This window comes from Melanerpes formicivorus, unplaced genomic scaffold (assembly GCF_026170545.1).
Source record: "Melanerpes formicivorus ecotype bairdi unplaced genomic scaffold, bMelFor1.0.p_v2 SCAF_47, whole genome shotgun sequence".
In the NCBI taxonomy this organism is placed as follows: Eukaryota; Metazoa; Chordata; class Aves; order Piciformes; family Picidae; genus Melanerpes; species Melanerpes formicivorus.
The window spans coordinates 541,512-567,744 of record NW_027142399.1 but is presented as its reverse complement, the minus strand read 5'-3'; the positions used below and the strand labels follow the sequence as shown (position 1 = coordinate 567,744).

The window sequence follows — 26,233 nt, the reverse complement described above, 5'->3', positions numbered from 1 at the left end:
GCCCATGGCAGGGGGGTTGGAACTAGCTGATCCTTGTGGTCCCTTCCAACCCTGACTGATTCTATGACACTACGATCCTCCCATCCAAGAGAGGCATCAGACACCTCCAATGGCTGGGTGCTTGCAGCCAACACCTGCAGAGCTTTCACCCTTCTCATGCAAATGTTCCCCCTGGTGCATTCAGTGTGCAGCAAGAGGGCTGTGGGGGGAGGAACAGGAGCACGTCCACAACAGGAAATCAAACCAATGCTGAAGCTGGGAGACAGGAAGAAAGAAGCTTCAAGGACAACAGGAAAACAAAGTCAGACAGAGTCAAGACAAAGTGATTATTCAGTAGAGCAGAGGAGATGTGGAAGGCATGTTTGCATAACACTGCAGACTAACATCAGCCACAAGCCTGCATGAGAAGCAGAGCAAGAGAGAGCTGCTGTCTCTCCATGCAGCCACACACACTGTCACCAGTGAACCTGCCAAGGGATCACCAAACTCAGATGGGATTGGTTTGCTTTAGGGGCTGCCCACAACCTGCCACAGAGTTTTGCCCACAACCTGCCACAGAGCTTTGCCCACACGTAGAGCCTTTAATTCTTCCAGAGCTAAGGAGAGAAAAATCAGAGTATCATAGTATCAGTCAGGGTTGGAAGGGACCACAAGGATCAGCTAGTTCCAACCCCCCTGCCATGGGCAGGGAGACCCCACACTAGATCAGGCTGCCCAGAGCCTCATCCAGCCTGGGCTCAAACACCTCCAGGGACAGGGCCCCAACCACCTCCCTGCACAACCCATTCCAGGGCTTCACCACTCTCATGGGGAAGAACTTCCTCCTCCCCTCCAGCCTGAATCTCCCCACCTCCAGCTTCATTCCATTCCCCCTAGTCCTATCACTCCCTGAGATCCTGAGCAGTCCTTCCCCAGCCTTCTTGGAGCCCCCTTCAGATCCTGGAAGGCCACAATGAGGTCACCTGGGAGCCTTCTCTTCTGCAGACTGAACAGCCCCAACTCCCTCAGTCTGTCCTCACAGGAGAGGTGCTCCAGCCCTCTGCTCAAAAAATGGTCTTTTCATTCAGCTCTCAGGAAGTCAATGATTGACTCCATGATCTCAAAGGTTCTTCCCTTCTGTGATTCTAAGAGGGTGAGAAAATATCTTAGGTTCTAAAGGTACTTTTCCTTCTGTGATTCCAACAAGGTAAGCAAACATCTTAAGCTCTAAAGGATTCTTCCCTTCTGTGATTCCAACAAGGTGAGAAACTAATCCTAAGCTCCCTCCCCTGAAATGAGCAGGCACACTTGAAATCCAGAGGTGCAAAAATTCACTTCACCACACTTCAGAGGAAACAAAGCACCACCTGAAGTGCTCAGGCTCCAAAGGCTTCACACAGCCATGAAGTCTGACAGGAGGAAATGTCACCTGGAGTACTGCATCCAGCTCTGGAGCTTTCAGCACAGGGAGGAGATGGACCTGGTGAAGGAGGCCTCAAATGGTCAGGGGGCTGCAGCACCTCTGCTATGAGGACAGGTTGAGGGAGCTGAGGTTGTTCAGCCTGGAGAAGAGACCTCTGGAGAACATCCAGCCCAACTCCCCTGCAGTCAGCAGAGACATCCTCCCCTAGATCAGGTTGCTCAGAGCCTGACCTTGAGTATCTCCAGGGATGAGACCTCAACCACCTCCCTGGGCAGCCTGTGACAGGGTTCCAGCACCTTCATGGTGCAGAACTTGTTCCTAACAACCAATCTAAACCTCCTCTAACTTCAAACCATTGCCCCTCATCCTGTCCCTGCAGGCCTCTGGAAACAGTCCCTCTGCAGCCTTCTTGTAGCCCCCTCCAGGTACTGCAGGGCTGCTCTAAGGTCTGCCCAGAGCCTTCTCTTCTCCAGGCTGAACACCCCCAGCTCCCTCAGCCTGTCCTTGCAGCAGAGCTGCTCCAACCCCCTGATCATTTTCCTGGCCCTCCTCTGGACCCTCTCCATCAGCTCCAGGTCCTCCCTGTGTTGAGGGCTGCAGAGCTGGCTGCAGCTCTCCTCCATCTCACCTCCAGCTCTTTGGTTCTATTTCAGAGAGAAGCAATTCCAGGGAGTTAATCACTCCAGCCACTCTGTAGCCACACTAACTGACAAAAGAGGGTGGGGGGCACTCAAATCAATAGATGTGAACTTCAGAGGCAGGATTCCAGCAGAGAACTTGCTCTCTCACAGCACTGATGGAGCCTCTGGGGAGTTGCTAATTGTACCACTTATGAATAAACAGCTTACAAGGGAAACAACTGTGGCAAGACTTGTAAACACAAGCATGAAACCAGAGTTACATCCTGGCTGCTCACAGTACATCTTCCTTTGCTCTTCACTCAGCCCAGGAAGCAGCTTGTCACAACATCTCTGTGGGTGCCATGGACAGTGGCACTGAGTGCACCCTCAGCAGGTTTGCTGATGACACCAAGCTGTGTGGTGCAGCAGACAGCTGGAGGGAAGGGATCCATCCAGAGGGACCTGGACAGGCTGCAGAGCTGGGCACAAGCCAACCTCAGGAGGTTCAACAAGACCAAGGGCAGGGTCCTGCAGCTAGGTCGAGGCAACCCCAGGCACAAAGCCAGGCTGGAAAGCATCCCCGAGGAGAGAGCCTTGGGGGTGCTGGGGGAGGAGAAGCTCAGCAGGAGCTCTCAGTGTGCACTTGCAGCCCGCAAAGCCAATCAGATCCTGGGCTGCAGCAGGAGAAGTGTGGCCAGCAGGGCAAGGGAGGTGATCCTCCCCCTCTGCTCAGCTCTGGGAGACCCCACCTGGAGTACTGCCTCCAGTTCTGGAGCCCCTATGGCAAGAGGGATCTGGAGGTGCTGGAAGGTGTCCAGAGAAGGGCCACAAGGATGAGCAGAGGGCTGGAGCACCTCTCCTGTGAGGACAGACTGAAGGAGCTAGGGCTGTTCAGTCTGCAGAAGAGAAGGCTCCCAGGTGACCTCATTGTGGCCTTCCAGGATCTGAAGGGGGCTCCAGGAAGGCTGGGGAGGGACTGCTCAGGATCTCAGGCAGTGATAGGACTAGGGGGAATGGAATGAAGCTGGAGGTGGGGAGATTCAGGCTGGAGGTGAGCAGGAAGTTCTTCCCCATGAGAGTGGTGAAGCCCTGGAATGGGTTGTCCAGGGAGGTGGTTGGGGCCCTGTCCCTGGAGGTGTTTAAGCCCAGGCTGGATGAGGCTCTGGCCAGGCTGATCTAGTGTGGGGTGTCCCTGCCCGTGGCAGGGGAGTTGGAACTAGCTGATCCTTGTGGTCCCTTCCAACCCTGACTGATACTATGATCCTATGAAAGGGGGAGATACCAGACACCCTTTTGCTGGTGCTGCCCATGAGCAGAGCAGCTCTCAGTTCTCTAACCTGCCAGAAGAGAGGAGAGCAGGCAGGGCAGAGGAGTCAAGAGAGACCTGCCCGAAGCAAGGCACTGCTGCTTCAGCTGAGGGTGCTGCTAAATGCTGCCCCTTCAGGGAAGCACAGAGTGGTTTGGGTCAGCAGGGGAATCCTCCACTAGCTCAGCCCCCCCCAGGCTTTTTTTAGCAGAGCTCAGTGTGACAGAAAAATGCCAGAGAGAGTTCAATATTCCAGCAGAGACGTGTGCCAGCACTCCCCACCCACACACACTGCCCACCACCTCGCTCCCTTCCCCCAAGTGATGCACCCCAGCAGCTGCCAGGGCCTTAACCACATTCTCCCCAGAGCAACTCTGCTCAGCCACTGAGGGCTCTGTGCCACTGGGAGGGTGTGAGGGGGTTTTTGGTTGGTTGGTTGGGGTTTTTATTCTCATTCTTATTCAGCATCTGCTCCGAAATCCTGAAAGGAGTCTGCAGTCAGAAGTGTGTGCTGGGCAGCTCTGACAGCCCTGCTGCCAAGCCTGGGAGACAGACCTGCTCCACAGCTTTACTCTGCTCTTTTAGGCTCACACAATGGGCTGGGTTGGAAGGGATCTTAAAGATCACCCAGTTTCAACTTCCCTGCCATGGGCTCAAGGCTGCTCAAGGCCTCATCCAGCCTGGCCTTCAACACCAGTTCTGGAGCCCCTATTGCAAGAGGGATCTGGAGGGGCTGGAAGGTGTCCAGAGCAGGGCCAGGAGGATGAGCAGAGGGCTGGAGCACCTCTCCTGTGAGGACAGACTGAAGGAGTTGGGGCTGTTCAGGCTGCAGAAGAGAAGGCTCCCAGGTGACCTCATTGTGGCCTTCCAGGATCTGAAGGAGGCTACAGGAAGGCTGGGGAGGGACTGCTCAGGATCTCAGGTGGTGATAGGACTAGGGGGAATGGAATGAAGCTGGAGGTGGGGAGATTCAGGCTGGAGGTGAGCAGGAAGTTCTTCCCCATGAGAGTGGTGAAGCCCTGGAATGGGTTGTCCAGGGAGGTGGTTGGGGCCCTGTCCCTGGAGGTGTTTAAGGCCAGGCTGGATGAGGCTCTGGGCAGGCTGATCTAGTGTGGGGTGTCCCTGCCCATGGCAGGGGGGTTGGGGCTGCCTGATCCTTGTGGTCCCTTCCAACCCTGACTGATACTATGATACTTCCAGGGAAGGAGTATCCACATCCTCCCTGGGCACCCTGCCCCAGGGTCTCCCCACCCTCCCTGTCAGGACTCTCTGCCTAAGCTGCAGCCTTAAAGCTGCCCTCAAGGATCTGCCGCCCGGAGCTCGAGCCCCCCCGAAGCGCTCCAGCGCCTCTCTCCCCGTTACCTAGGCTGGGAGTTCTCCTCATACATCCTCTCCTTCCCTTCTTTGAAGAGGCTGATGGTCTGCTTGGTTTTCTTCATCAGGTTCTCCATGAAGACCCGGAAGTACTCGTTCTCCCCCAGGGTCTCCATCTTGCCCTCGTAGCGCGAGAGGATGGTCCGCAGGTGCTGGTAGGTGTCCGGCAGCAGGTCCAGGATGTAGGGGGGGCTGTTCTTCAGGGCCAGCTTTGGGTTCTGACACAAACGAACCACCTGGGGGCAAGGAAAGCAAAGATGAAACCACATCTTGAAGGCTTCCAAACAGCAAACAGTCCTCAGAGACTCAAACACCTGCCGGCGCTACCGCTGCGCTCAGCGCTGCTCAGGCCACACCTGGAGTCCTGTGCCCAGTTCTGGGCCCCTCAGGTTAGGAAGAACATTGAGAGGCTTGGAGGTGTCCAGAGAAGGGCAATGAGGCTGGGGAGGGGTCTGGAGCACAGCCCTGTGAGGAGAGGCTGAGGGAGCTGGGGTTGCTTAGCCTGGAGAAGAGGAGGCTCAGGGGAGACCTTCTTGCTGTCTACAACTCCCTGAAGGGAGGTTGCAGCCAGGAGGGGGTTGGTCTCTTCTCCCAGGCAAGCAGCACCAGAACAAGAGTACACAGTCTCAAGCTGTGCCAGGGGAGGTTCAGGCTGGATGTTAGGAAGAAGTTCTTCACAGAGAGAGAGATTGGCCATGGGAATGTGCTGCCCAGGGAGGTGGTGGAGTCACCATCACTGGAGGTGTTCAGGAAGAGCCTGGATGAGGCACTCGGTGCCATGGTGTAGTTGATCAGATGGTGTTGGGTGAGAGGTTGGACTTGATGATCTCAAAGGGCTTTTCCAACCTGGTCTATTCTATTCTACAAACCATTTAGTGTTCTGAAGAGCAGCCTGAGAGGGAACCCTATCAGTGTTCAGAAGTATCTGAAGGGTGAGTTGTCAAGAAGGAGGAGCCAGGCTCTTTTCAGTGGTGTCCTGTGATAGGACAAGGGGCAATGGAACCAAACTGAAACATAGGAAGTGTTTTGCTCCCTCCCTGAAAGTGGTCAAGATCAGGTTGGATGAGGCCTTGAGCAACCTGGGCTGGTGGGAGGTGTCCCTGCCCACGGCAGAGGGTTGGAACTGGATGATGGTTAAGGTCCCTTCCACCCCAAACCATTCTGTGAATCTATGGATCTGTGAGTAAGCTTCACCTCAGCATGAGGAAGAGATTCTTTGCTGTTCAGTGTGCTGGAGCAGGCACATCCTGAAACTACCACAACCAAGCACATGAATGAGGTCTAACCTGAAGACAATGCCAAGGCTAAGGGAGCACAGGAATCAAACAATGGAGGGCTGCAAAATGCAAAGCTTAAGGGAAGTGGACATGAGAAGGCACAGGAACAATCCCACATCCTTTTGCAGGGCATCATTTCCACAAAGCCTTGTGAAACCTGCAAGCAGAATTGAGCAGTTCCCTACAGTGCACTGAAATGCTTTTACTTCCCTTAAACACTTAAATGCTAATGGTAAACAAAGACCTGTCTTCTGAAACTGTCCTCTAGCCCTTAACTTTGCCACTTAGGGTGCAGGCAAACAGCAGCCCTGGGGAGTTGACTGCCATCACCAATTAGATCTTGCAGCAGAGCCTCAGCTGACAGAAAGACTCAGTGTCAGTGAAGGGAAATGCACTCAGTGTGTCAGAACTCCCACAACAAAACCTGACTGCCATTGTCAGGTGGAGAGGGAATGGACTGAAGGTCAAGGAAGGCAGACTGAGACTGGAGATGAGGGAGAAATTCCTTCCAGTGAGGGTGAGGAGACTCTGGGACAGGTTGCCCAGGGCAGGCTGTGGATGTCCCCTCCCTGGAGGTGTTCAAGGCCAGGATGGAACAGGCCTTGAGCAAGCTGGTCTGGCTGGTGGGAGGTGTCCCTGCCCATGGCAGGGGGGTGGGAACTGGATGATCTTGAAGGTCCCTTCCAACCCAACCCATTCTGTGAATCTCTAAGCACTGTCAGAATTACATCTCTGAAAAAGGCTCTCCAAGAACACATGGGGGAACAAAAGCTATCCCACTTCCCCCTCCATGTCCCTGCCCATGGCAGGGGGGTTGGAACTAGATGCTCCTTGTGGTCCCTTCCAACCCTGACTGATTCTGTGATGCTATGATTCTGAAGAGACCTTAGGAGGTCTGGATAAGGAGATGCTGGTCAGACAACAACTGATTATCCAAGCTGATTCTGATGCCTCTGATGCCTCAGCTGCTGCTTCCTTGGAGCCAGTGAACGCTGTACAGCAAACCACATCAATGGACTCAACACATTTGTCCCCTGAATAAAACTAGTTTGGCTATGCAGCATGAATGGGCTCTAAATATGCTCCTCAGACACTGCTGAATTGTGCTGTGGAGGGCAGAATTTTTTCCCTTCAACAGAAATTGTTTTGTCACACAGTGAGTTTAACACTGCAATCAATCAGCTCTTAGGAGGAAGCCACATCAAGCAAGCTCACAAGGCAGAGCATGCACTTCTCAGTGCCCTTATAACAGGAAAGTTCCACCTCTAACAGGCAAGTTTGGCTGCCACCTCTTTGAAACGGGGACTGAAAGTGGATACCTGTGGAGGAAGCAGCCCCTCTGTGCTCTCTGTGCTTCAACAGCCTACCAAACTTCACTCTCAAATGAGGAAAAACTTCCCCCCACCCCCCAGCAGCAGCAAGTTCTGCAAACCACTCACTCTGACAGCCTCTCTGAACTGCCTCCCAAGAAGTGAACTTGCAAAGACAGCTCCAGGAGTGAAGAGAAAGGCCCAAAGCGCTGTGATTTCCTTAGCAAATGAGCTGCTTGCTTTACCAAGCAGACCAAAAAGCAGCTAAGCTAAGCATTTCAACAGAGCTGCACAACAAGGAGCTGCTGCTGCTGCCTCTTGAGCACACTTGGCTGCTTTAGAAGACAGCAGCAGGCAAAGCAGTTGCATTTTGGGTGCTTGCTCTCCATGTGCACTTGCAGCGTCGTGACGACGTCCAAAGGAATGTTCCCAGCCCTGGGAACAGCTGCCCCTCAGCCAGCTCCCCTGCCTTCCACAGGGACCAGCAACGTGGAAGGAAATTGAGCACCAAAAAAAAACAACAGCCCCAAGAAGAACAAACAAACAAACAAACAAAAGGGCAGCTGAACATTTTCAGTCAGGTGAGATGGCAACAAGCAGAGGCCACCCCGGGCTGTAAGCTGCAACACCTATTCACCCGAGTCTGCTTGGGCTGGGCTTTGTTCTCCCACGACCAAGGCTTTCACTAAGGCTTTCAGAGAGAGCAAGGAAGCTTAGCATGAGGATTCTAAGAGACTCAGAATCTAAGGCCTGTGAAGAACCCTAAAATTGCCTTCAGTGATTTCTTTCCCCACTCAAGAGGAGAACACAACAACAACAAACTGCTTCCCCCCTCAGCTCTGCAGAACCATTTTGTTATCCACTCACTGGAGGGGAAAAAATATCCATGCAGATTTCCCTGCCCTGGGTCTGAATCTGTCCCCTCAAAGACTCTGCAGCTTGCCTTGACTGACTATGATATACTACATATATATATGATACTATGACTGGATTTAAAATGTAGGATGAGAGGGAATGGATTGAAGCTTGAGGAAGGGAGATTGAGGCTGGAGATGAGGAAGAAATTCTCACCAGTGAGGGTGGGGAGACACTGGAACAGGTTGCCCAGGGAGGCTGTGAATGCCCCCTCCCTATTAGTGTTCAAGGTCAGGTTGGACAAGGCCTTGAGCAACCTGGGCTGGTGATGATCCCTTCCAAGCTTCTATGAATCTCTATCACCTGTACAAGAGCAAAGATGTGCAGCCCTCCAAGCTGCATCTGCCAAGCTCAAGCTGCCCTTCCCACATCATGCTTGCCCTCCATGTTTACAAGAGAGCCATTGGCACTTCTCAAAAGGCCTTTTCCTTTCTCCCAGCCTCTCTCTGTAGAAGGTGATCACAGCTCCTCACAAGCACAGCAGCACACAGCCATGTCTTCTGGTGAGGCAGCCAACACAAAGTGACTTCTTGGCATGAAGGTAGTTTAATGTCTTTTTAAAAAGTCATCTCCCCTGCCTGCTGTAGCCTTCACTGCAGGAGATTCAGGCACTGCATGCACAAGGGATGCAGGGGAAAGAGAAAGAGAAGTTGAAAGGTGTAAGCCTGCTGGGCAACTGGATGAGGTATGCCCATGGGCCCTGCTTGCTCTGCTCCCAGAGGGGAAGAAGGTGGCGAGGTGACACACCCCAAGCACTGCAGGCAACTCTGGAGATGCTCTTCCCCTGCACTGCCTTCAGACTGCAACACCCCAACCCTAGCCTGGATTCTCAAGGCTGAGCCACAGCAACATGAAGAGAATAAACCTTTATTTAGAATAAACCAAACCAGGTTGGAAAAGACCTTCAAGATCATCGTGTCCAACCCATCAACCAATCCAACCCACCCAAACAGCTAACCCATGGCACCAAGCACCCCAGCAAGTCTCCTCCTGAACACCCCCAATGACAGCGACTCCACCACCTCCCTGGGCAATGGGCAATCACTCTTTCTGTATAGAACTTCTTCCTAATATCCAACCTGAACCTGTGACTGTGTCCTCTCGTTCTGGTACTGGCTGCCTGGGAGAACAGACCATCATCCGCCTGTCTACAACCTCAAGAGGATCAGCCAAAATCCCAGCAAAAGCCATGGGACGACTTTTCTTTCATCAGGTCACTCTCTGAGGCATGTGAGCACTCACTAACCACTCACCAGGATGTCCTGGAACAATGGATTCATCAACACACCTAGCCAGGCTAGGAAATCAATTGCCATAGCCCATCAGGCCAAAAGGTCCTGGTGTCCTGCCCCCAGCAGCAGCCATTTCCTGGCATTTAAACAGACAGTGGAGGGGAGGGTCTGAATGACCCCGGCGTGCACTGTCCCCACGAAGGCGTGGGACTGGAAGATGGTTTTTCCATTGCCCTCACCACAGGCTTTTGTTGTTCAACTTCGTGTCGTTTCACACCAGCTTTCATGCTCCTTATCTCTCTGTAGCCAGATGCATCCATTGCAGAGGAGGGTTGGTTTATTGTTATTTATTTAGGGTTTTACCAGGCAAAAGGCTTTGTGAGAAACTCAGTAACACACCACAGAATCCTAAGGGTTGGAAGGGACCTCCAGAGTAATCTGAACTGTCACAAGAGAGATGTTCAGCCTCACCATCCAGTGCTCAGACACCAGGCTCTATCACAGGCCAAAGCTCAACTTCAGACAAGTAAATTCTAGACTCCTCCACGGCTGCACACAGGTAGGACCTTGCTATTGACTCCACCAGGCTGCACCTGCAGCTCCCCACCAGGCCCTACCCAAACCCAGCCTCTGCTCCACCAGCACCACCCACCCCAGCGACTACAAAACCACGAGGGCACAAATCCCACGTCCCCGCGAGCAGCTCTGCATCCTCCACGCCAAACCTACCTCTCTTTCTCCAACCTCTTGCCCCCTGGAGTCCTGCCTGCAGCTCACCACCTGCAGAGCTGCTGCCCTCTCTCCACACCTTCCAATCTTTACATCCCACTTCCCCCCTGCCTCTCATCCTCTCCTCCGCCCCACACCTCCCCACCGGCTCTCCCCATCCTCTCCCCTCACTGCCTTGCGCGCTGCCGTGCTCACACACAGCTCTCGCCCTCCCCGAACATTCCACCCCAGCCCCACCTCGAGTCGTGAAGCTCTCTTTCACCCAACCAAGCCTGCAGCCGAAAGCTCACCCTGCACCCTCAGAGCCACCCCACGGGCCCAGACTCCTCAGCCCAGCCTTTTGCCACCCCTGCACAGCCCTATCTGCCTTTCTCCTCACTGCTTTACGCTAAGCCCAGCTCCCGCAAGCGCTTCAACCCAGCCTCCTAGAGGCGCTCTGCCCAGCTCCAGGCCCAAGACCCTTTCCCCAGCCCTACCTCAGCCCACGAGGGCGGCTCCCGACCCCTCGGAGCCCCCCCCAGCCCCCTCCGCCTGCCCAGCGCGGCCCGACGCCCCCGCCAGGCCCACCTTGTCCATCAGCTTCCAGCACTTCTCCACCATCTTCTTGTCCACCGCGCCGGGCTGGTGAGGGCCGAGGTGGTGGTGGTGCGGCTGGAAGGCGTCCTTCATGAGCCCGATCAGCCCCCCGGGGCCCTTCTTCAGCGGCGCCGACATGAGGGCGGCGCGGGGGCGGGGGGCGGCCGTGAGCGCGCCCACACCCGCGCCCTGCCCGTCGCCCCCGTCCGGCCCCGGGCCGCGACCCTGCAGGGTAACCGGGAGTGGGGGACGCTCCCGTAGGGAGGGGCGGGCCGGCCGCGCCGGGCCGGGCCGCGCCGGGCAGGCGGCAGCAGCGGGAGCCGCGGGCGGTGGCGGCAGCGGCGGCGGAGGCGCCCGGCTCCAATCAGCCCCGCCCTCCGCCCTGGACACGCCGCGCTCCGATTGGCCAGCCGGCCCACGGCGCGCCGGGGCCCGCCCCCAACGCCGAGGAGGAGTCGGCGCTGATTGGTCAGCGCCCGCGCCCGGAGGAACGGGGGGGCGAGAGGCGGCCCGGTGGGGAGGCACCGCCTCGCTGCCCGGGAGCAGGCGCACGGCGGCGGCGAGGGCGACGCTGCGGCCATGTTTGGGGCGGGCGGGCGCGGCCCGGGGCGGGGCGGGGTCGCCATGGGAACAGCGGGGCACAGAGCGCGGCGGGACAGGGCCGGGCGCGGCGGTGGCGACTTGGCAGTTCCCTCTCTCGGGTCCGCTGCGCGCCGGGCCGCGCCGGTTGCGGAGCTTGCAAAACAAGATCGTTTCCCCTTTCCAGCCACCGCCTTCCCTTTTCTTCGAATGACCGGTGCCCAGCCCCAAAACGGGAAGCGGCCGCGGGAACCGCACTGCACCGGGCTGGCAAAACCTTCTCGCCCTGAAGGGCTTCATTCGCTCAGGTCGCGGGAAAGCAGAAGCCGCCCTCGGCCCGCTGGGGCAGACGGCAGGCACCGGGTGGAACGGGAGCTGAGCCCAGCCGAGGACAGCATCCTCCAACTGTGAGCCCTCGGCAGGAGGGAAACCGACCCCAACCGGTACCACACCCTCAAGGGTGCTGCGCAGGATGGAGACTGCAGGGTGGAGGATGCAAGATGCAGCAGTCCTCCGGGCAGCTGTCCCTCCTGGGGGGCCAGGGCCGTCTCCTGGGACACTGGAAATGAACCCTACAACACAGCTCAGCCCTTTGCTTCCCCTGTGGCACTCATGCACCCCCTCTCGCGTGGGCGCCACGACCCCTGGGGTGCCAGGTGTGCCAAGGCAGAGCAGGACAGAAGAGCTGCTGCCCTGGCACGCCAGCGGCGATGGCTGCTGATGAATTCCTGCAGAGCACAGAGCTTGCTGGAGCATCAGGCACGGAGGACAGGGGGAAGCAGCATGAAGCACTAGCTAGAGAAAGACACAGAGAGGTGATGCTGAAGGCCATAGTGTAGCACCCCAGGTAGTGGCTACACCTGGTGATCTTAAAGGTCTTTTCCCACCCAAACTCTTCTGTGCTGTTGTGCAGCAGGGGAGCTCTGCCCAGCTTGGTTATGAAACCCTGTCTTGATTTTACTGCCTTTGGTAAAGCTTGGTAAATATTTCTGGGACAGGCAGCTCCTTGTCTGGCTTTAATTACCTGGGTAAATTTTCCTAAGGATTATATTGACCTCAAATATGTCAACATTTATTGAGGCAGTGTTCCTGAGGCTTTTCCCATTAGATGCTAATGGATTCTGGCTAATAGTCAAGCCGGATTGACCACCGGAGGCTGCCCTGGCCAACTCTGGGATACCACAAGTACCTGGGGAGAGGACTGGGGAGGGTTACACCATCTTTGTGAGGCTAAATATAAAAATCACCGTGGCCCTCCTCCAAAGAGATCAGGGCACATGCTTGAGCAATTACATTCCTAACTATCTGCTTCTCTGGGCATGATTCACTCCAAGCCATGGCTGTGTTTACGTGTGAGACTTCAAGCAAAGGTTGCTTTCGCTTGAGACTGTTTCCTCCTTGCAGGAAAGAGGAACCCAACACCCCTCTGCAAGGTGGCTCTTTGCTTCTGTCCCTCAGGGCCCTGGTCAGCACAGTGGTCACTCGCCCCTGCTCTGCCAGAAAGCCATGGCACACTGCTTGTTTTGAAACAGCCTCCCTCCAGTCTGGCAGCTGGCAGCCAAGAGTGTGTCTGGGGGCCCTGGCTCCCCCTCTGCAGTGCCTGTGGTTGTGGGTAAGAGCAGTGTCCAGGTTCCTTGCTGGTTGTGCTTCCCAAGGAAAGGGAGAAACCTGTGCTCCTCTTCCCTTCTGTGTGCCCCACACTGCCTGCCAGCCAGCTGCACTGGTGCCCCTTTGATTGAGGAGGTGTCCACATCCCCCTGGTTTGGGGAGCAGGGAAAGGCTAGGAATAAGTCACTGCTGGACCAAGGTCCCCCAAGGAGCAATAGCTACCCAGCGTGGTGTGGAAGGCAGCCTCTGACTGTACTCCAGCCGTGCGTCTCCGTGGTGTGGGTCACCGTGGCAGTGCGGTGTGTCTCTGCATGCAGTTCTCTGGAGGGACATGATCTGGGATGCAAAAGCTCAGGAGGAGGCTCAGGGACCTGGAGAAGACACTGAAGCAGGCATGGGAAGACAAGCAAGGCATTCATGATGGTAAGGGCAGAGGGGGCAGGGGTCGATGGGACAGCTGCAGAGACCTCCCATCTTGGTGAGAGAAGCCAGCCAAACTTACCCCACCTCTCCCTTTGGCCTTGACCACTCGGCACAAAACCCCCCTGCTGCGTGCTAGGCCTGCTCCCCACCGTGCTATCAGCATGGCAAAAGCTCTGGCCACGGACATGCTACACCCCAGCTGAGGAGAGAACAGAGGCAGAGGCTCCCCTGCCTGGGAAAGTCTTTGCTTCGCCGTTTCCGTTAGCGCTCCAGCAGGGGCTGACACTCACAGAGGTAAAACCCCAGCCACAGGTTTGTGGTCTGTGCCACATGCAAAGCTCCCTGCTCATTTTCACTCTCCCATGCTCAGCAGTGAGTACAACTTTCCCTCCACAGCTTCCTCCTGCTCCCCACCCCCTACCACAGCAGCATTCTCAGGGGAGAAGGTGCTTCTGAGAGTCACCCTGCAAGTGCAGCCCTCAGGTCATGTCTGGCCAGGGACTGCCTGCTTGTTCCTTGTGTGGTCAACACTCTGGTCACCTTCTCCCTTCCCTGGCAATACCAGGAGCTGCAGAATCAGCCAACAGCCCACAGCCAGTGCCTGGAGATGAAGAGCCTGCAGGAACATCTTGGTATGCTCCTCAGTGGTAGGTCAGGATGGAGTTCACTCCAGGGCAGCAAAGCGCACTTGGGAGGAGTGAGGGGAGAAGGGAGTCACCCACACAGGAGACTGTCACACAGACACTAACAGAGAGGAACAGGACCACTACCCAGCTGCAGAGCAGGCTCAGTGCCATGGCCAGGGAGTATGAGAACATCCTCCATGTGAGTTGGGATGTGGCTGGGGGTGGCTCCCCCCAGCAGCATGGTCTCTGCTCCTGACCCTCCTCTTTCCCACCAGGGTAGCCTGGATCTTGGACTAGCTAAGATGGCAGAGACCAGCAGGCACTGGGAAGAGACAGGAACAACCATCACCATGGAGCATAAGGAGCACTTACAAGAGCTTGGCCTCACCCCCTTGGAGATATAGCACCCTGGGGCTCCTGGAACAGGATAGGCTCTCAGCCCCTATTTCCCTATCAGCACACTTGCAGAGCTTCTGCCCAACACCTCAGCTGCCCTGGGCCAGGTGCCCATCCTGTCTGGCCCCAGGCTGCACTGCTGAGTCACAGTCCTCTCCATAACATCACCCACACACACTGCAGTGTCTGCTTGTCCTTTAATCACACCCCAACGGGGTGATGGAGCAGTGCTGTGATGGGTGCTGGGCACTCACTGCCCACAGGTTCACAGGGTGGGTGAGAAGAGCAGCACAAGAGAGAGATCCATGCAGGAACAGACCTGAGCCAGCAGGCTGAGAGCTGGAGGATTTGTTCCTCCAGGGCCATGTCAGTCTCTGCTGCTCCCTTTCCATGTCACACAGCGGCCTGAAGGCCAGTCCAGGGATGAGAGAAGCCTCAGGCTACTCCCTCCTGTGCCATGGTGTGGAGGGCAGTGCCCTGGCTCCTCCTAGGAGCTCCAGTGCAATGTCTCTGGATGCCCCTGGAGGCAGCTGGGCAGGCAAAGACACAAGTTTGTCTTCAGGTTACAAGAAGTCACTGCCGTGGTTAATAGCAGCTTGGAGGCAGCCTCGGGTCAGTGAAGGTGAGTCTCTGGGAGGTGTGGTGCTGCCAGTGCCATTGTGGGCATGGAGACACAGCAGCTGTGTGTGCAAGGGCCATGCTGAGCAGTGCTGTGCCCTCCAGGTACCCAGCAGGGCAGCACCAAGAGGCTGGATGCGAGCTGGGTCGAGGAGCTGTGTGAAGCAGCCTGGTCACAGGCAGGGTGCTCTCGGGCCATTAGAACTCCTGGTGCAGCCTCCTCTTCTCTTCCTTCTGTGGGCTCTGTGGGGACACAGCAGGGGCATTGTGGGCACCACACGACCACCCACCCCACCACACTCCACCCTTCAGCAAGCTGGAGAGGTCTTTCTGCCTGGCTCCTTTGGCCAGCAGACCACACAGCCCTCTCCTGTCAGCCTCACAAGTGCCAAGAGAAATATTAGGGCAGGGCAGGCCAGGCAGGAGGGTGCCAGGACTCAGCAGCACCAGGCTGTGAGCAGCACTGCCCCAAGAGCCTGGCAAGAGAGCTTACCTGTGTGAGTGTTATGCTGTTGGCAGCAGCCACCAGCCAGGAGCCAGCTCCCTTTGGTTGCAGCTCAACGTGACAGAGTCCAGGAGAGCCGCTGGGAGAGGGTGGGGAGGGCGTGTGGGAGTCTGAGGCAGGGCTGCTGTTCTCAAAGGACAGCAGAGGGGACAGCCCAATCTGGAAGAGCAGAAGAGGGACAGCTGTACAGCTCCATGGCAAGCCAGGTTCCCCAGGGAGGAGCTCACTGTGCAGGCCTGGGGACAAGACACCCATCCCGACACCCCGGGGCTGCCCAGCCAGCTGGGGACCACCCTGGGTGCCCCAAACCCACCGAGTGGTAGAAGCGGTCGCCAGCAGGGTCGATGACCAGCAGTACCACCTGGTCATCGTGGGCACGGATCTTGAGCACCGTCTGGTGGTGGTCCAGCCCCTCCACGCTCTCGCCATTCACGGCCAGCAGTCGGTCTCCATCCTTCATCCCTGCCTGCTCGGCTGGCAGCCCTGCATCCACCTCCCACAGGAACTGGCCTGCCACAGGAGCACAGAGGATGGGGAGATGCTCTCAGAGGCATTCAGCCAGAGGAGGCCTGTCACCCCTGACCCCCTGTGTGAGGGTGGGGACAGGGTCCTCCTGTGAGCAGAAGGCTTGCAGCTATTCCTGCCACTCAGACATGCCTTGCTCAGTCACAACTGTCCCTCTCAGCCCCCTTCACCTGTGGCCCCTGAGATGCAGTCATCCTCCTTGAGCAGGAACCCATAGCCATCTGGACCCTTCACCAGGTGCAGCTCCCGGGCCTTGAAAGGCAGCCAGGAGGTGTCTGCCACAGCAGCTGCGACCTGCAGACCCCGCAGACGGTAGAACTCCTCCACGGCACTGGATGCCACCAGCAGTGTCACCTTGCTGCCACTCTGCTTAAGCTGGATGGGAAACAGAGTGCTCAGTGATCTTGCCCGCCTTGGCCCCCCGCTCAGCAGTGCCAGCAGCACACAGACCTTCCTGGTGAGCTGTGCCTGTGAGTAGCTCCTCACGCTGGCCCCGTTCAGCTCCAGGAGCCAGGAGCCTGCTGGCACCCCTGCTCTCTCTGCTGGTCCACCCTGCTGCACCGACAGCTGGAAGGTGCCCTTCATGCCTGCAGGGGGGGATGCACGTTGGGGTGAGCAGGGCACTGCGCAGGGGAGGCTCACAGCACCTGCATCCCACTGCCTGCTTTACCTTCTGGACCTGAGACGCTGAAACCAAAACCGCTTCTGTCCTGCACGATGTGGCAGAGGCGTGGGCGGATGTCAGCTGGCAGCAGCTGGGACAGGTCCCGGCCCAGGGCTTTGGCTGTCACGTAGGAGTCACCATCCAGCACCGCCAGCAGGACCTGGTTCCCGCTGGCCTTGATCTTCTGAACCACCTGAAGGACCCAGGCAGTGAACCTTGGGCAGGGTTCCCTTCCAACCACAGCCTGTAGGATCAGGGCCCCAGGGTGCAGCAAGGTAGGAGCTTCTGTGCCCCTGGCTGGGGAGGACCTGGACGTCTGCAGGGCCCAGGGGTGCGCCCAGCTTACCCTGCAGTGGTCCATGTCGTCCACAAAGTGGCCATTGACCTGGAGGAGTCGGTCTCCATCCTGCATCCCCCTGCGCTGGGCCAGCCCTCCCAGTTCCACCTGCCGGACGATGTGGCCCTGGCAGCCCAACTCCTCGTGGAGGCAGAAGCCGAAGGTCTCTGCACTGCCCTTGCTCAGGAGATAGAAGCGGAGCTCCCCCAGGCCCTCACCATCTGCGTGGCAGCACAGCCCGTGAGCGGTGCCCCGCAGGGATCCTAACCCGAGCTCTTTACTCCATCCTGGGTTGGGGTCTCTCCATCCCCACTACCTGATGTGTTCACCCCCCCACAACACCCCACTGTGAGAGAGCCCAGGAGCCCAGCAGCACCCAGCTGCCAGGATGCCACACTAAGGCAAGGGTGCCCTGGGAGGTGAGGGTAGTTACCCGTGTCCTCAGCCAGTGACAAGGCAGGGTTGTCGATCCCAACTTTGGGGTTAAACTCAAATTTTCTGAAATGATAAAGGGCAGGAAAGGCCTCATCAGTGCAGCAGCATGGCCTGCCTGCTGCCCCCCCAGTCCTGCTGGGGGGAGCCCCATTCCTCCCAGAAAGGGCAGTGTGTGGCCCCAGTCCCAGTGCTTCCTCTTCCTTGGGGAAACCCAGGAGGGGATCTCCCTCTGGACTGCCCCTCGCATCTCTGAGTTAACAACTCAGGAAAGACCTTCCTGAGGTAGGCAGCTAGGACTGGCAGCCACAACCCACACCACCTCAGCTGCCCCAGCACAGCCCCTGAAAGCCCCTGGCCAGGGGTAGCTTAGCACTTACATGATGGACTTCTTGTCACCCTCGAGTCCTGCAGAGGGAGAGGAGAGGTCAGTGCAGGAGGCAGTGGGCTGGGAGCAGACCCCACACTCTCCAGCTCTCAGGGTTCATCCATTCAGAGGCTGCCCATGCCACACTAGGTGAGCTGGGTTTGCCTCTCCCGCCCCTCTGCCTCCCAGCTACAGCCTGTGCCTGGGCACAGCTGTGCCCTTGGCCCTGTCACAAGTGTCCCCTTGCATTTCAAAGCAGCAGGACATTACTCCTTGGGTCCAGTGGTCACCTTCTGCCCTTTCCAACAGGGTCCTGCAGCACCAGTGGTACCAGGATGGAGCTGCGACCCGGGGGCTTACAGGGGTTTTGAGGGAGAGATGAGAAGGGTCAGCAGGGCCCCAGGGAGCTGGGTGGAACCAGAGGCTTTTCCCTGTCACCTCCTCATAAAACCCCTCCCCACCACTTCCAGCACAGGGATCCCCAAACTCAGAGAGAGGGGAATCCTGCCAGGGGGCCCTGCAGCCCGCATCGGTATCTTCCCGGCCGCCTCTGGCTCCTTCCCACGGCCTGCCTGGGCTCTGACATTGCTTCCTGCACGTGGAAGCAGGCTCTGGGGATGTGCATGTGTGGAAGGGTCTGCTCAAGATGAAGCCCCACTGCCCCAGTACCTACCTTTTGTTTGCTTCATGACTGCGGTGAGTGTGAAGGGAGCAAGGTACAGCGTGAAGTGGCAGGGAAGGCTCTGTCCCCGCCCCTCCCAAGACGCCCCAGGTTTAATGGTTAAACAGCCCCAACGTCTCCTCTGTCCTCTCAGGCCTGAGACACTGCCCCAGCCCTTGGCCCAGCAGAGCTAGGAGCAGTGGCCAGCACCCTAGGACACCCATCTTGGGAACAGATAGTGGTGTCCCCAGCTTCCAGCTGCCCCAAAGGAAACCCCATGGTGAGGAAGACCAACTGGAGGCAAAGTGGACTGCCCCATTCTGGTCTCATGAGATGGGCAAGGGCCAGAGCCCTCCAACCCAGCTGCTGGAGGGACAGCTGAAGCAGCACCTCCCCCAGAAGGACCCAGAGAGGAGACTAAGTCTTGGCTTCAGTGGGAACAAAGTGGTGCACTTTAATGCTACCAAAGCTTTCACAAGCAAGCCTGAGTCCTGCCCCAGAGCCACTGCTGCAGCTTGCAGCCAGGATGCAGGAGCTGGGTCTCTACAAGCCCAGGAGAACAAGTCCCATTTGCTCCTGGCCTGCTCTCTGTGCAGCTCTCCCACACTCCAGCCTTGCCCACAGTGGAGGGCTGAGCCCCACGTACCCAGCACCTTTGACAGCCTCGGCAGCACCCAACCACTGGGCATCTCCACAGGGATAAGGTCGCAGGGAAGCTGCTGCTGCTGAGGGACGCTGCAGTCTCTGCTCCCCAGCAGCACTGCTCCCTCCCTGGCTGAGTGGATGGGCAGCAGGTTAGAGGGTTCCATGCTGCAGCTTCCCCAGCATCTTCTTGACTTCACTCTCAACTCGTAGGAACTTGGCTTTCCTCCAGGGGTTGGCAGTCTGCCTCCGGCTGCTCTCCAGGTCCTGCAGGATGAGGGTGAGGTGCTGCAGGACCCGCTCACGGTCCCAGAAGGGCAGGTTCCTCTGCACCACGCTCAGGATGTGGGACCAGTAGTCAGAGACGTCGGTGCCAGCTGTCAGGAAGACCAAAGCTCTGACACCGTCCCGGTCCATGCGCAGGTTGTGCAGCACTCGCTTGCCCTCCTCACTGATGTCGTTGAAGTACAGACTGCAGGTTGAGAGAAAAGCACCAGGGGACACTGTCAGGGCTGGGGGGAAGGGGGGAGAGGGGCAAGATACAGAGGCAGGGAGGGGCTCCCTGCTTGCTGCCATAGGGAGGGACGCTGGGGCAGAGGCATTGGCTGGGAAGAGATGGGGCAGGGTGAACTCACTGCACTTTGTCCAGAGTCGAGTGCTTCTTGGCCACCTCCACCACACGCAGGGCGGCTGCGTCTGTCAGGGAGTTGTAGCCCAGGTTGAGCTCCTGGAGGTGCTGGTTCTCAGCCAGGTGCTGAGCAATGACCTCGACGCCCTGGTCCCCCAGCGCGGTGTGCAGCAGGGACAAATGGGTCAGCGAGCGGTTGCCTGCCAGCGCCTCAGCCAGGTACTGTGCCCCCTGCTCGCCCACTGGGTTATTGGCCAGCCTGTGGGCACAGGAGCTCAGGGCAATGCCAAGGCTGAGCACGAAGCCCAGGGCACGTGGTGGGCAGCAGAGGCAGTTTCATGCAAGGACAGAGGTTCTACTCACCGCAGGCTGCTCACCACGCACTTGTCATGCAGAAGCAGGTCACGGATTTCCTTGCAGGCGTCAGAGCCCAGGCTGTTGAGCTGCAGACTGATGCAGAGGGAAACATGGGGGTGGCAGGACTGAAACGGCTGCCACCTGCCAGGCTGCCAACCCTGGTCTCTCCACTTGCCCTGGCTCTCCTCAGCACTGTCCTACCTGGGCTCCCCAGGCAAAGCCATGCAAGGCTTCCTCTCCAAAAGCAAGCACACTGAAACCACATCAGAGCCTGGGTAGCATCAGCCAGGAACGCCAGTGACAGCAGAAACAAGGAAGGGGAAGGGGGTGCAGAGTCCTCAGAGAGTGGGTGAAAGTCTGAGGAGGGATCAGGACCCCACCGAGCCCTCGCGAGCATCTGGAGGAAGGAAAAGCGCCGCACCGCCCTGCTGCACAGCCGAGCCCTGCTCCGCCGGGAGCGGGTCGCCACCTCCCGGGCGCAGGGAACACTGCGGCTCCGCACACCGAATGGGACGGAACCCAGCCCAGGCTCCCACCCTTGGCAGTCAGCAGGAGCAGAGCCAGCGAATGCGGGGGTGGCTCCAAGCAATGGGAGGGTCCTGCGTCTGCCAGGAGAGCTGGCAGCCCAGGCTGTGGTACCAGATGCAGAGAGCTGCCCAAGGAGGCTGTACTGGGACTGCAAATCCCAGCATGCAGTGCCCTAGGAAGGCTGCTCAGGGAGTGTTGCACTTTGGAGGCTGCAGTCTCCTAGGTGTGCACCGAGGATAAACAGGGCACGCAGGCCACTCTCGGGCTCCTACTGCATTCCTGCGATGGGCAGAGGTGAGGGAGAGCCCAGGCCCTGAGCACTGCCCGAGGGCAGAAGGTGGTACTCACTGGAGAGCTTGGCATCGCAGCAGGACCGGGAAGAGAATCCTCAAGCTTCTAGCGTCCAGATTGCAGGAGGAGAGGTTCAGCTCCTGCACCTCGTGGCACGTGGTGCCCATGACAGATGCCAGGACAGAGCACTTGAGAGGAGTCATCTTGACAGAGGAGAGGTTGACGGTGCGGAGGGAGCGGACGGCCTCGGCCGTGAAGCGCTCGTTCTGGAACTCGTGCAGGAAGAAGAGGTAGTCCATCAGCTCCGAGGGGGGCAGCCCCCTGCGGCCCTTCCTGATGACTGTCTTCTTCATGGCCTTGGCAATCTCAAAGGCTGCCAGGTTCTTGATGGAGCAGCCCAGCTGCTCGAGGATGGCACGGTTCCGGCGGGACAGTATTCCCCCCATGAAAATGGGGAAGAGCTCAAAGACCTCATCCTCGGAGGCCTCGTCAGGGTGGCGCATGGGGCCTTCCACACCCAGTATGCTGAAGTTGATCTGGTCCAAGACATCATCGTTGTAGTAGTCCTCCTCTTTGAACAGCTCCTCTGCCATGGTGTGGGCAATAGCATCCCGGTCCTTACCGCTCAGCCGCGAGAAGTAGCGAGGGAAGATCTTGAGCAGGTTGAAGAGCACCGGCAGGAAGCGCAAGGGCAGCACCTTGGAGATGATGTTCAGAAGGATGACAGCATCATCACTCACCTTCCCAATGACCTCTGACAGCTCCTTCCCCAGCCTCTGTGCCAGGCTCTTCTTCTCCCCCAGCACTACGTAGAGGGCCGCCAGGTACTCCTGCATGGCAGGGATGGTGAAGACAAAGGTGTGCTCTTTGCCTGGCTGCACACAGGGCGTGAGGAAGAAGCGGAAGACGTCGCTGCGGAAGACCTCCAGGAGGTTGAGCTCCCTTTCAGTCTTCATCTCCACCTCAAAGCACTGCTGTAGGTCATCCTCAGAGAAGCAGGTCTTGCGGGACATCACCCCTTCGTAGGCCAGCTTGCCCACCGTCTTGGCTACGTACTTCATCATGGAGATCTTGGTGGAGTCGGTGCTGTCCAGCACCTCCCCACTGAAGTTGAGCCTCAGGAAGCTGGTGTAGATGCCAGTCAGGGTCTGGCTGGGAGGCACCGTCCTCGAGAAGTAGAGGAAGTGCAGCGTGGTGCACACCAGCCAGCAGTAAGAGGGCAAGAAGCAGGCAGCGGCAATTTGGTTGTGGCGCTCCAAGTTCCTCGACAGCATCTCCACCAAGTCCTCCTGCTCCCCTGAGCTGCTGCCCACACTGCTCTCCCCGCTGCAGCCAGGCTGGCTGAGGCGCATCTGGAAGTACGTCTTCTGCAGGTTGGTGTCTGAGAAGCCACAGATCTCAGCGTAGCGACCCACGTACTTGCCAGGGATGCGGCGCACTGCCGACGGACGCGTGGTGACGATGATGCTGGCCTGGAAGCAGAGGGCTGAGTGAGTTTGGAGGTGCACCCTCTCTGGCTTTCATCTAAGCTCAGCAGGGTTCCAAGTACATAACCTACAGATGGGTGCACCAGGATCACACCACCCAGGGCCTGGGGTTCAAGAAGCTGCAGCCCAAAGGGCATTGGTTCCAACCTGGCCCAGGTGGAGGGGACAGAAGAACTTTCTCCATCTCCTGCTAAACAAATGTCAAGTCTGGAAGACCACAGCCCAGCAGACTGTCCTCTTTGCCTTACCAGGCCTGCCTAAAGAGCCCCCAGAGACAAACCAACATCAGTGACACGAGGCCACCTTGGTGAGATCCTCCAGGAACGGAGGCTGCCTGCTCACTCACAGCCAGCTGGTCTATGAGCAACAAGCACAACGCCCCTTGTCTGCAACGCCCCAGCAGGAAGGAGCTGAGGGGATACCACTGACCTCTGGCAGGAGGTATTTGCGCAGCAGGTTGACCACAATGGCAGAGGGGGGCACAGGCTCACTGGGGTCACAGCACAGCTCCGTGCCAGCCAGCCGGAAGTCCAAGTCGAGGCGCTCCAGACCGTTGAGGATGAACAGCACCTTGAGGTTGGAAGCGCCCAGCACTGGCACCAGGTCCCGGAGGTGCTGGTACTTCTTGGTGATGAGGCGCCGCAGGGAGATGGGGGCATGGCTGTGGGACAGGTCCTCACAGGAGAAGGGGATGACCAGCTCAAAGCGAGGCAGGCGCCCGTGGCACCAGTCCACCACCAGCTTCTTGATGAGCGTGCTCTTCCCCGTGCCCACCGTGCCATACAGCACCACGTTCTTCACCTGGCGCCCGCAGGCATCCACGTCAAAAAGGTTCTGGAGGCTGATAACCTGGCTGCAGGACTGCTGCAGCTGGTTCTGGATGGTTAAGTCAGGTGAGGGCTTCAAGATTTGCTCCAGGGAGCTCTCCCGGATCACTGGATCCACGTGGACCGCGTCCAGCGAGAAGGAAGGGCCAAACTGCCTCTCTTCATTGGGCTGGTGGCTGAACCACGCAGCCAGGCTCCTCTGGTGCTTCTTGATGGCCTCTGGGAAGAGGAAGGTGTCACAGTATCACTAAGGTTGGAAGAGACCTCGAGGATCATCGAGTCCAACCTATCACCACAGCCCTCATGACTAGGTGATTTACAAGACAAAGGCTTCTTCATACCAAGGGACAGAGGAAGCTGCCTACCCCAAGCCACTGCAGCGATGTGGCTGCAGGAAAGGAGGACAGAACCCAGTTCTTGCTAATCCTCATGCTGCCCAGACCCACAGCTGCTCCCAATCCACTGTGGGACCCTCCACCTTCTTCAGCACAGGGCTGCAAGCTTACCAGAAGAGGCCACATTCCTCAGCTGGGGTGTGCCGTGGCGAGAGGATCTGGGCTGGACAGAGTGGTCCTGAGACCCTCCCTGGTAACGGACACAGCCTCTGCAAGAGGAAGGAGAGTGTCATGAACTGGGCAGGGGCCAGCAACAGCCTCAGGGGTCTCAAAGCAGCCACCCAGGTCCTGTGGCAAACAGCCAGAGAGCAAAGTGGGCCAGGTCCCAGCTGTGTGGTACTGTACCTGGGGTGGGAAAGGCTGCTTGCACGAAGGAGTTTCCTGAGGGAGTAGCTACCTGGAATGCCTGTGGGGGAAGAACAACACAAATGCTGAGGGATGGCTTTCTCCAGCCCCTCACCAGCTTCACATCTTGCTGGGGTGAGCCACAGATTGCACAGTGCAGCTGGGGAGGGACATCCACCAGGCACAGAGCTTCCCTGGGGGCAGGACAGAGTCAGGGCCATAGTCCACAGAGCCCAGCTCACCTGGCACTGAAGCAGCACACAGATGCACAGCTCGGGCTGCCCTGCTGCCTGGCAGGGATCGATGCAGCTGTGCCCAGCTGCCCCAGGGCAGGCAGCTCTGGCACCACCCGGCCTTCCACATCCTCTACCTGCAAGAGAGGCCACAGCCCATGAGGCAAGCTGGCTATCTAGACAGGCTGGTTCCTTGCCTCAGCCCAGCCCAGAGATGCCTGGATCAGGAACAACCTCCTCCCACATCTGACCCCACAAACCCATCTGCCACAGGGAGCAGCAGCAGGCTGGCTTCAGGGTGGCTGCTGGAGCTGAGCTGGCAGAAGCATAGCCCACCTCAGATATATCAGGGCTTCCTATGAAGAGCAGACCAACTGCCATCCCCAAACTACCAAGTAAAACCAGGGGCTAGGGCTGGGAGATAGGAGACAGTAGGGAAGGCAGAAAATGAAAGTGATTCCATATCCACATGCATGGTGGCTTCACCCAGTCTGGCCCTGACAGAGCCTGGGGCTGCCCATGGTGGCTGGCCCTGGTGGGCAGTGCCATCCTTTCTGTGCACAGCCTCCTCCCATTTAAAGCAGCAGGGGCTGCTGGGGCTCAGCTGGTCCCTCAGAGCTGCACCACGTCCAGCCCAGCACAGGGTGCTTTTTCCCCAGGCATAGCTCCCATCTTCAGAGGGGGACATACAGCTCAATAGCTCCAGGGTGCTCAGGCAGCTGCCCCCCACGGGCCTTACTCTGTGGGGCAGAGCAGGAGGGGGTTGGCAGCTCTGCTCCACAGGGAGGTGGTGTGGCAGCGCCCTGCCCAGCCTCTCCTGCCCCGGCAGGGCTCCATCTGGCAGAACCGGCTGTGGCAGCACTGAGTCAGCTCCCACCCCAAGGATGAGCCTTCAGGAGCAGGAGTTACTGCTCCCAACATCCTGAGAAACTGAGACACGAAGTGTGGGGAAAGTGGAGGCAAACTCCAGCAGGCAGCAAGGGACAGCCTGCAAATCTCTCCACACTTGGCATCCCCTAGGAGGGGTCGAGCCGGCTGGCGGCTTACCGGCAGCTCCCGCAGCCCAGGGCTCTGGCAGGCTCTCAGATGGAGAAACTGAGGCAAGGCGCTGGGGGCAGTGGGGCTGACCTTGAACCTGGGTGTCCTGCCCTTGAGGTCTTAGCAGCGAGCAAACCCGACGTATCCCATGGCCGTCTCCCGGCCCCCTCCCGGCCCGCCCGGCTGAGCAGGGCACTGCCCGAGCGAGAGCCCCGCACCGCCCGCCTGCCGCAGCCCCCCTCTGGGCACCCCCCGGGCACGGCCGCCCCTGCGCACTGGCTCCTGAGCCCTCCTGCCCCCCTGCTTCGCTGCCCGCCCAGAGGGACTCGGCGGCCACGGCCATGGCGGTGTGGGGCCCGGGGCAGTGCTGAGCGATGGCCGTGGGGTTACCTCCAGCGGGACTCCGTGCCGGGGAGTCTGAGCCGCCCAAGCCTCCTTCTGCTCCTGCTGCCAGGCGCCGAGCTCCCGGGGCCGGTGGCGCAGAGCCTGATGCTGCTCAGCTGCCTCCTTCCATCGCTGTCCCGGGCAGAGGCTCCTCCGGAGGCGGCGGTTCCGCAGCTCTGACTTCCTGCAGCGCCATCCCGGCCCGCCCCGCGCACGGCCGCTGCCAGCTGCCGCTGCCGGCTCCACCGAGCAGCCTGCCAGGGTGCCCACGGCACCGTGTTGGAGCCACGACAGAGGAGCTGGCAGGCACAGTGGCACGGCAAACCCCTGTACCCCCAAGCACAGGGGCATACAGGGTCCTGGGCTCTTACCAGCAGTGCTGTGAGGGAGGGTTTCCTCCGGACACGCTTGGAGGCTCTGCATCCCCAGCCGGCTGTGCGATAGGAGCCCGCAAGGACAAATTCTGCTCCGGAGCACAACGCGCCCATGCTCACACGGTGCAGGGAGCAGGGCAACAACGGCCCCAGAGGAAGCTGTGCTAGCAGGGCAGCCAGCACTACCTGGTTTTGCGTGGCTGTGCAGGGACATGCACACTG

General features: G+C 58.5%; 4 protein-coding genes across 5 annotated transcripts in view; 1 reads left to right on the top strand and 3 right to left on the bottom strand.

The window, feature by feature from the left end:
* CBL (Cbl proto-oncogene) overlaps window positions 1–11,017 on the bottom strand; it is a 45,362-nt gene extending 34,345 nt beyond the window's left edge. The window contains exons 1-2 of the mRNA XM_068159953.1: window positions 10,733–11,017; window positions 4,691–4,938 (exon numbers count right to left, since the gene is read on the bottom strand). Coding sequence (XP_068016054.1) covers window positions 4,691–4,938; window positions 10,733–10,879 — 395 coding nt within the window. The 5' untranslated portion in view covers window positions 10,880–11,017. The remainder of the gene's footprint in view (window positions 1–4,690; window positions 4,939–10,732) is intronic.
* A 2,240-nt stretch (window positions 11,018–13,257) lies between these two features.
* Window positions 13,258–14,381, top strand: DRC12 (dynein regulatory complex subunit 12 homolog). Its single transcript, XM_068159895.1, has 4 exons — window positions 13,258–13,351; window positions 13,828–13,987; window positions 14,050–14,176; window positions 14,253–14,381. Exons 1-4 carry the CDS (start codon window positions 13,270–13,272, stop codon window positions 14,379–14,381), a joined length of 498 nt encoding a protein of 165 aa, XP_068015996.1. The 5' UTR covers window positions 13,258–13,269.
* Window positions 14,382–14,551: 170 nt separating this feature from the next.
* On the bottom strand, window positions 14,552–19,201 carry NHERF4 (NHERF family PDZ scaffold protein 4). Of its 2 annotated transcripts, none has more exons than XM_068159951.1 (10): window positions 19,129–19,201; window positions 17,835–17,862; window positions 17,456–17,520; window positions 17,032–17,243; window positions 16,692–16,878; window positions 16,472–16,608; window positions 16,192–16,396; window positions 15,810–16,006; window positions 15,485–15,655; window positions 14,552–15,234 (listed from the first exon to the last, which is right to left on the bottom strand). In XM_068159951.1, the coding sequence occupies exons 1-10, from the start codon at window positions 19,169–19,171 to the stop codon at window positions 15,190–15,192; spliced, it is 1,290 nt and encodes a 429-aa protein (XP_068016052.1). In that variant the 5' UTR covers window positions 19,172–19,201; the 3' UTR covers window positions 14,552–15,189. The 2 variants fall into 2 exon arrangements, with proteins under 2 accessions (XP_068016052.1, XP_068016053.1); XM_068159952.1 differs by lacking the exon at window positions 19,129–19,201 and adding an exon at window positions 18,495–18,830.
* A 70-nt stretch (window positions 19,202–19,271) lies between these two features.
* NLRX1 (NLR family member X1) lies at window positions 19,272–25,821 on the bottom strand. The gene is made up of 9 exons (XM_068159950.1): window positions 25,644–25,821; window positions 24,225–24,352; window positions 23,983–24,043; window positions 23,749–23,846; window positions 22,845–23,461; window positions 20,986–22,400; window positions 20,116–20,202; window positions 19,760–20,011; window positions 19,272–19,596 (listed from the first exon to the last, which is right to left on the bottom strand). The coding sequence occupies exons 2-9, from the start codon at window positions 24,343–24,345 to the stop codon at window positions 19,278–19,280; spliced, it is 2,970 nt and encodes a 989-aa protein (XP_068016051.1). The 5' UTR covers window positions 24,346–24,352; window positions 25,644–25,821; the 3' UTR covers window positions 19,272–19,277.
* Between the last annotated feature and the right edge of the window lie 412 nt (window positions 25,822–26,233).

Bases quoted from the DNA above. Each gene is read 5' to 3' on its own strand.
- DRC12 (XM_068159895.1), top strand. From the start codon at position 13,270: ATGCAAAAGCTCAGGAGGAGGCTCAGGGACCTGGAGAAGACACTGAAG. The intron at 13,352-13,827 runs GTAAGGGCAGAG...CTGCAAGTGCAG, and splicing joins CAAGCAAGGCATTCATGATG to CCCTCAGGTCATGTCTGGCC. The intron at 13,988-14,049 runs GCTCCTCAGTGG...ACTTGGGAGGAG, and splicing joins CTGCAGGAACATCTTGGTAT to TGAGGGGAGAAGGGAGTCAC.
- NHERF4 (XM_068159951.1), bottom strand. From the start codon at position 19,171: ATGCCCAGTGGTTGGGTGCTGCCGAGGCTGTCAAAGGTGCTGG. The intron at 17,863-19,128 runs GTACGTGGGGCT...CTCCCTCTGCAG, and splicing joins GAGGCTGTCAAAGGTGCTGG to GACTCGAGGGTGACAAGAAG. The intron at 17,521-17,834 runs GTAAGTGCTAAG...TTATCATTTCAG, and splicing joins GGTGACAAGAAGTCCATCAT to AAAATTTGAGTTTAACCCCA.
- NLRX1 (XM_068159950.1), bottom strand. From the start codon at position 24,345: ATGTGGAAGGCCGGGTGGTGCCAGAGCTGCCTGCCCTGGGGCAGCTGG. The intron at 24,044-24,224 runs GTGAGCTGGGCT...CTTCCCCCACAG, and splicing joins GTGTGCTGCTTCAGTGCCAG to GCATTCCAGGTAGCTACTCC. The intron at 22,401-22,844 runs GTCAGTGGTATC...CTCTGCTTCCAG, and splicing joins GCAAATACCTCCTGCCAGAG to GCCAGCATCATCGTCACCAC.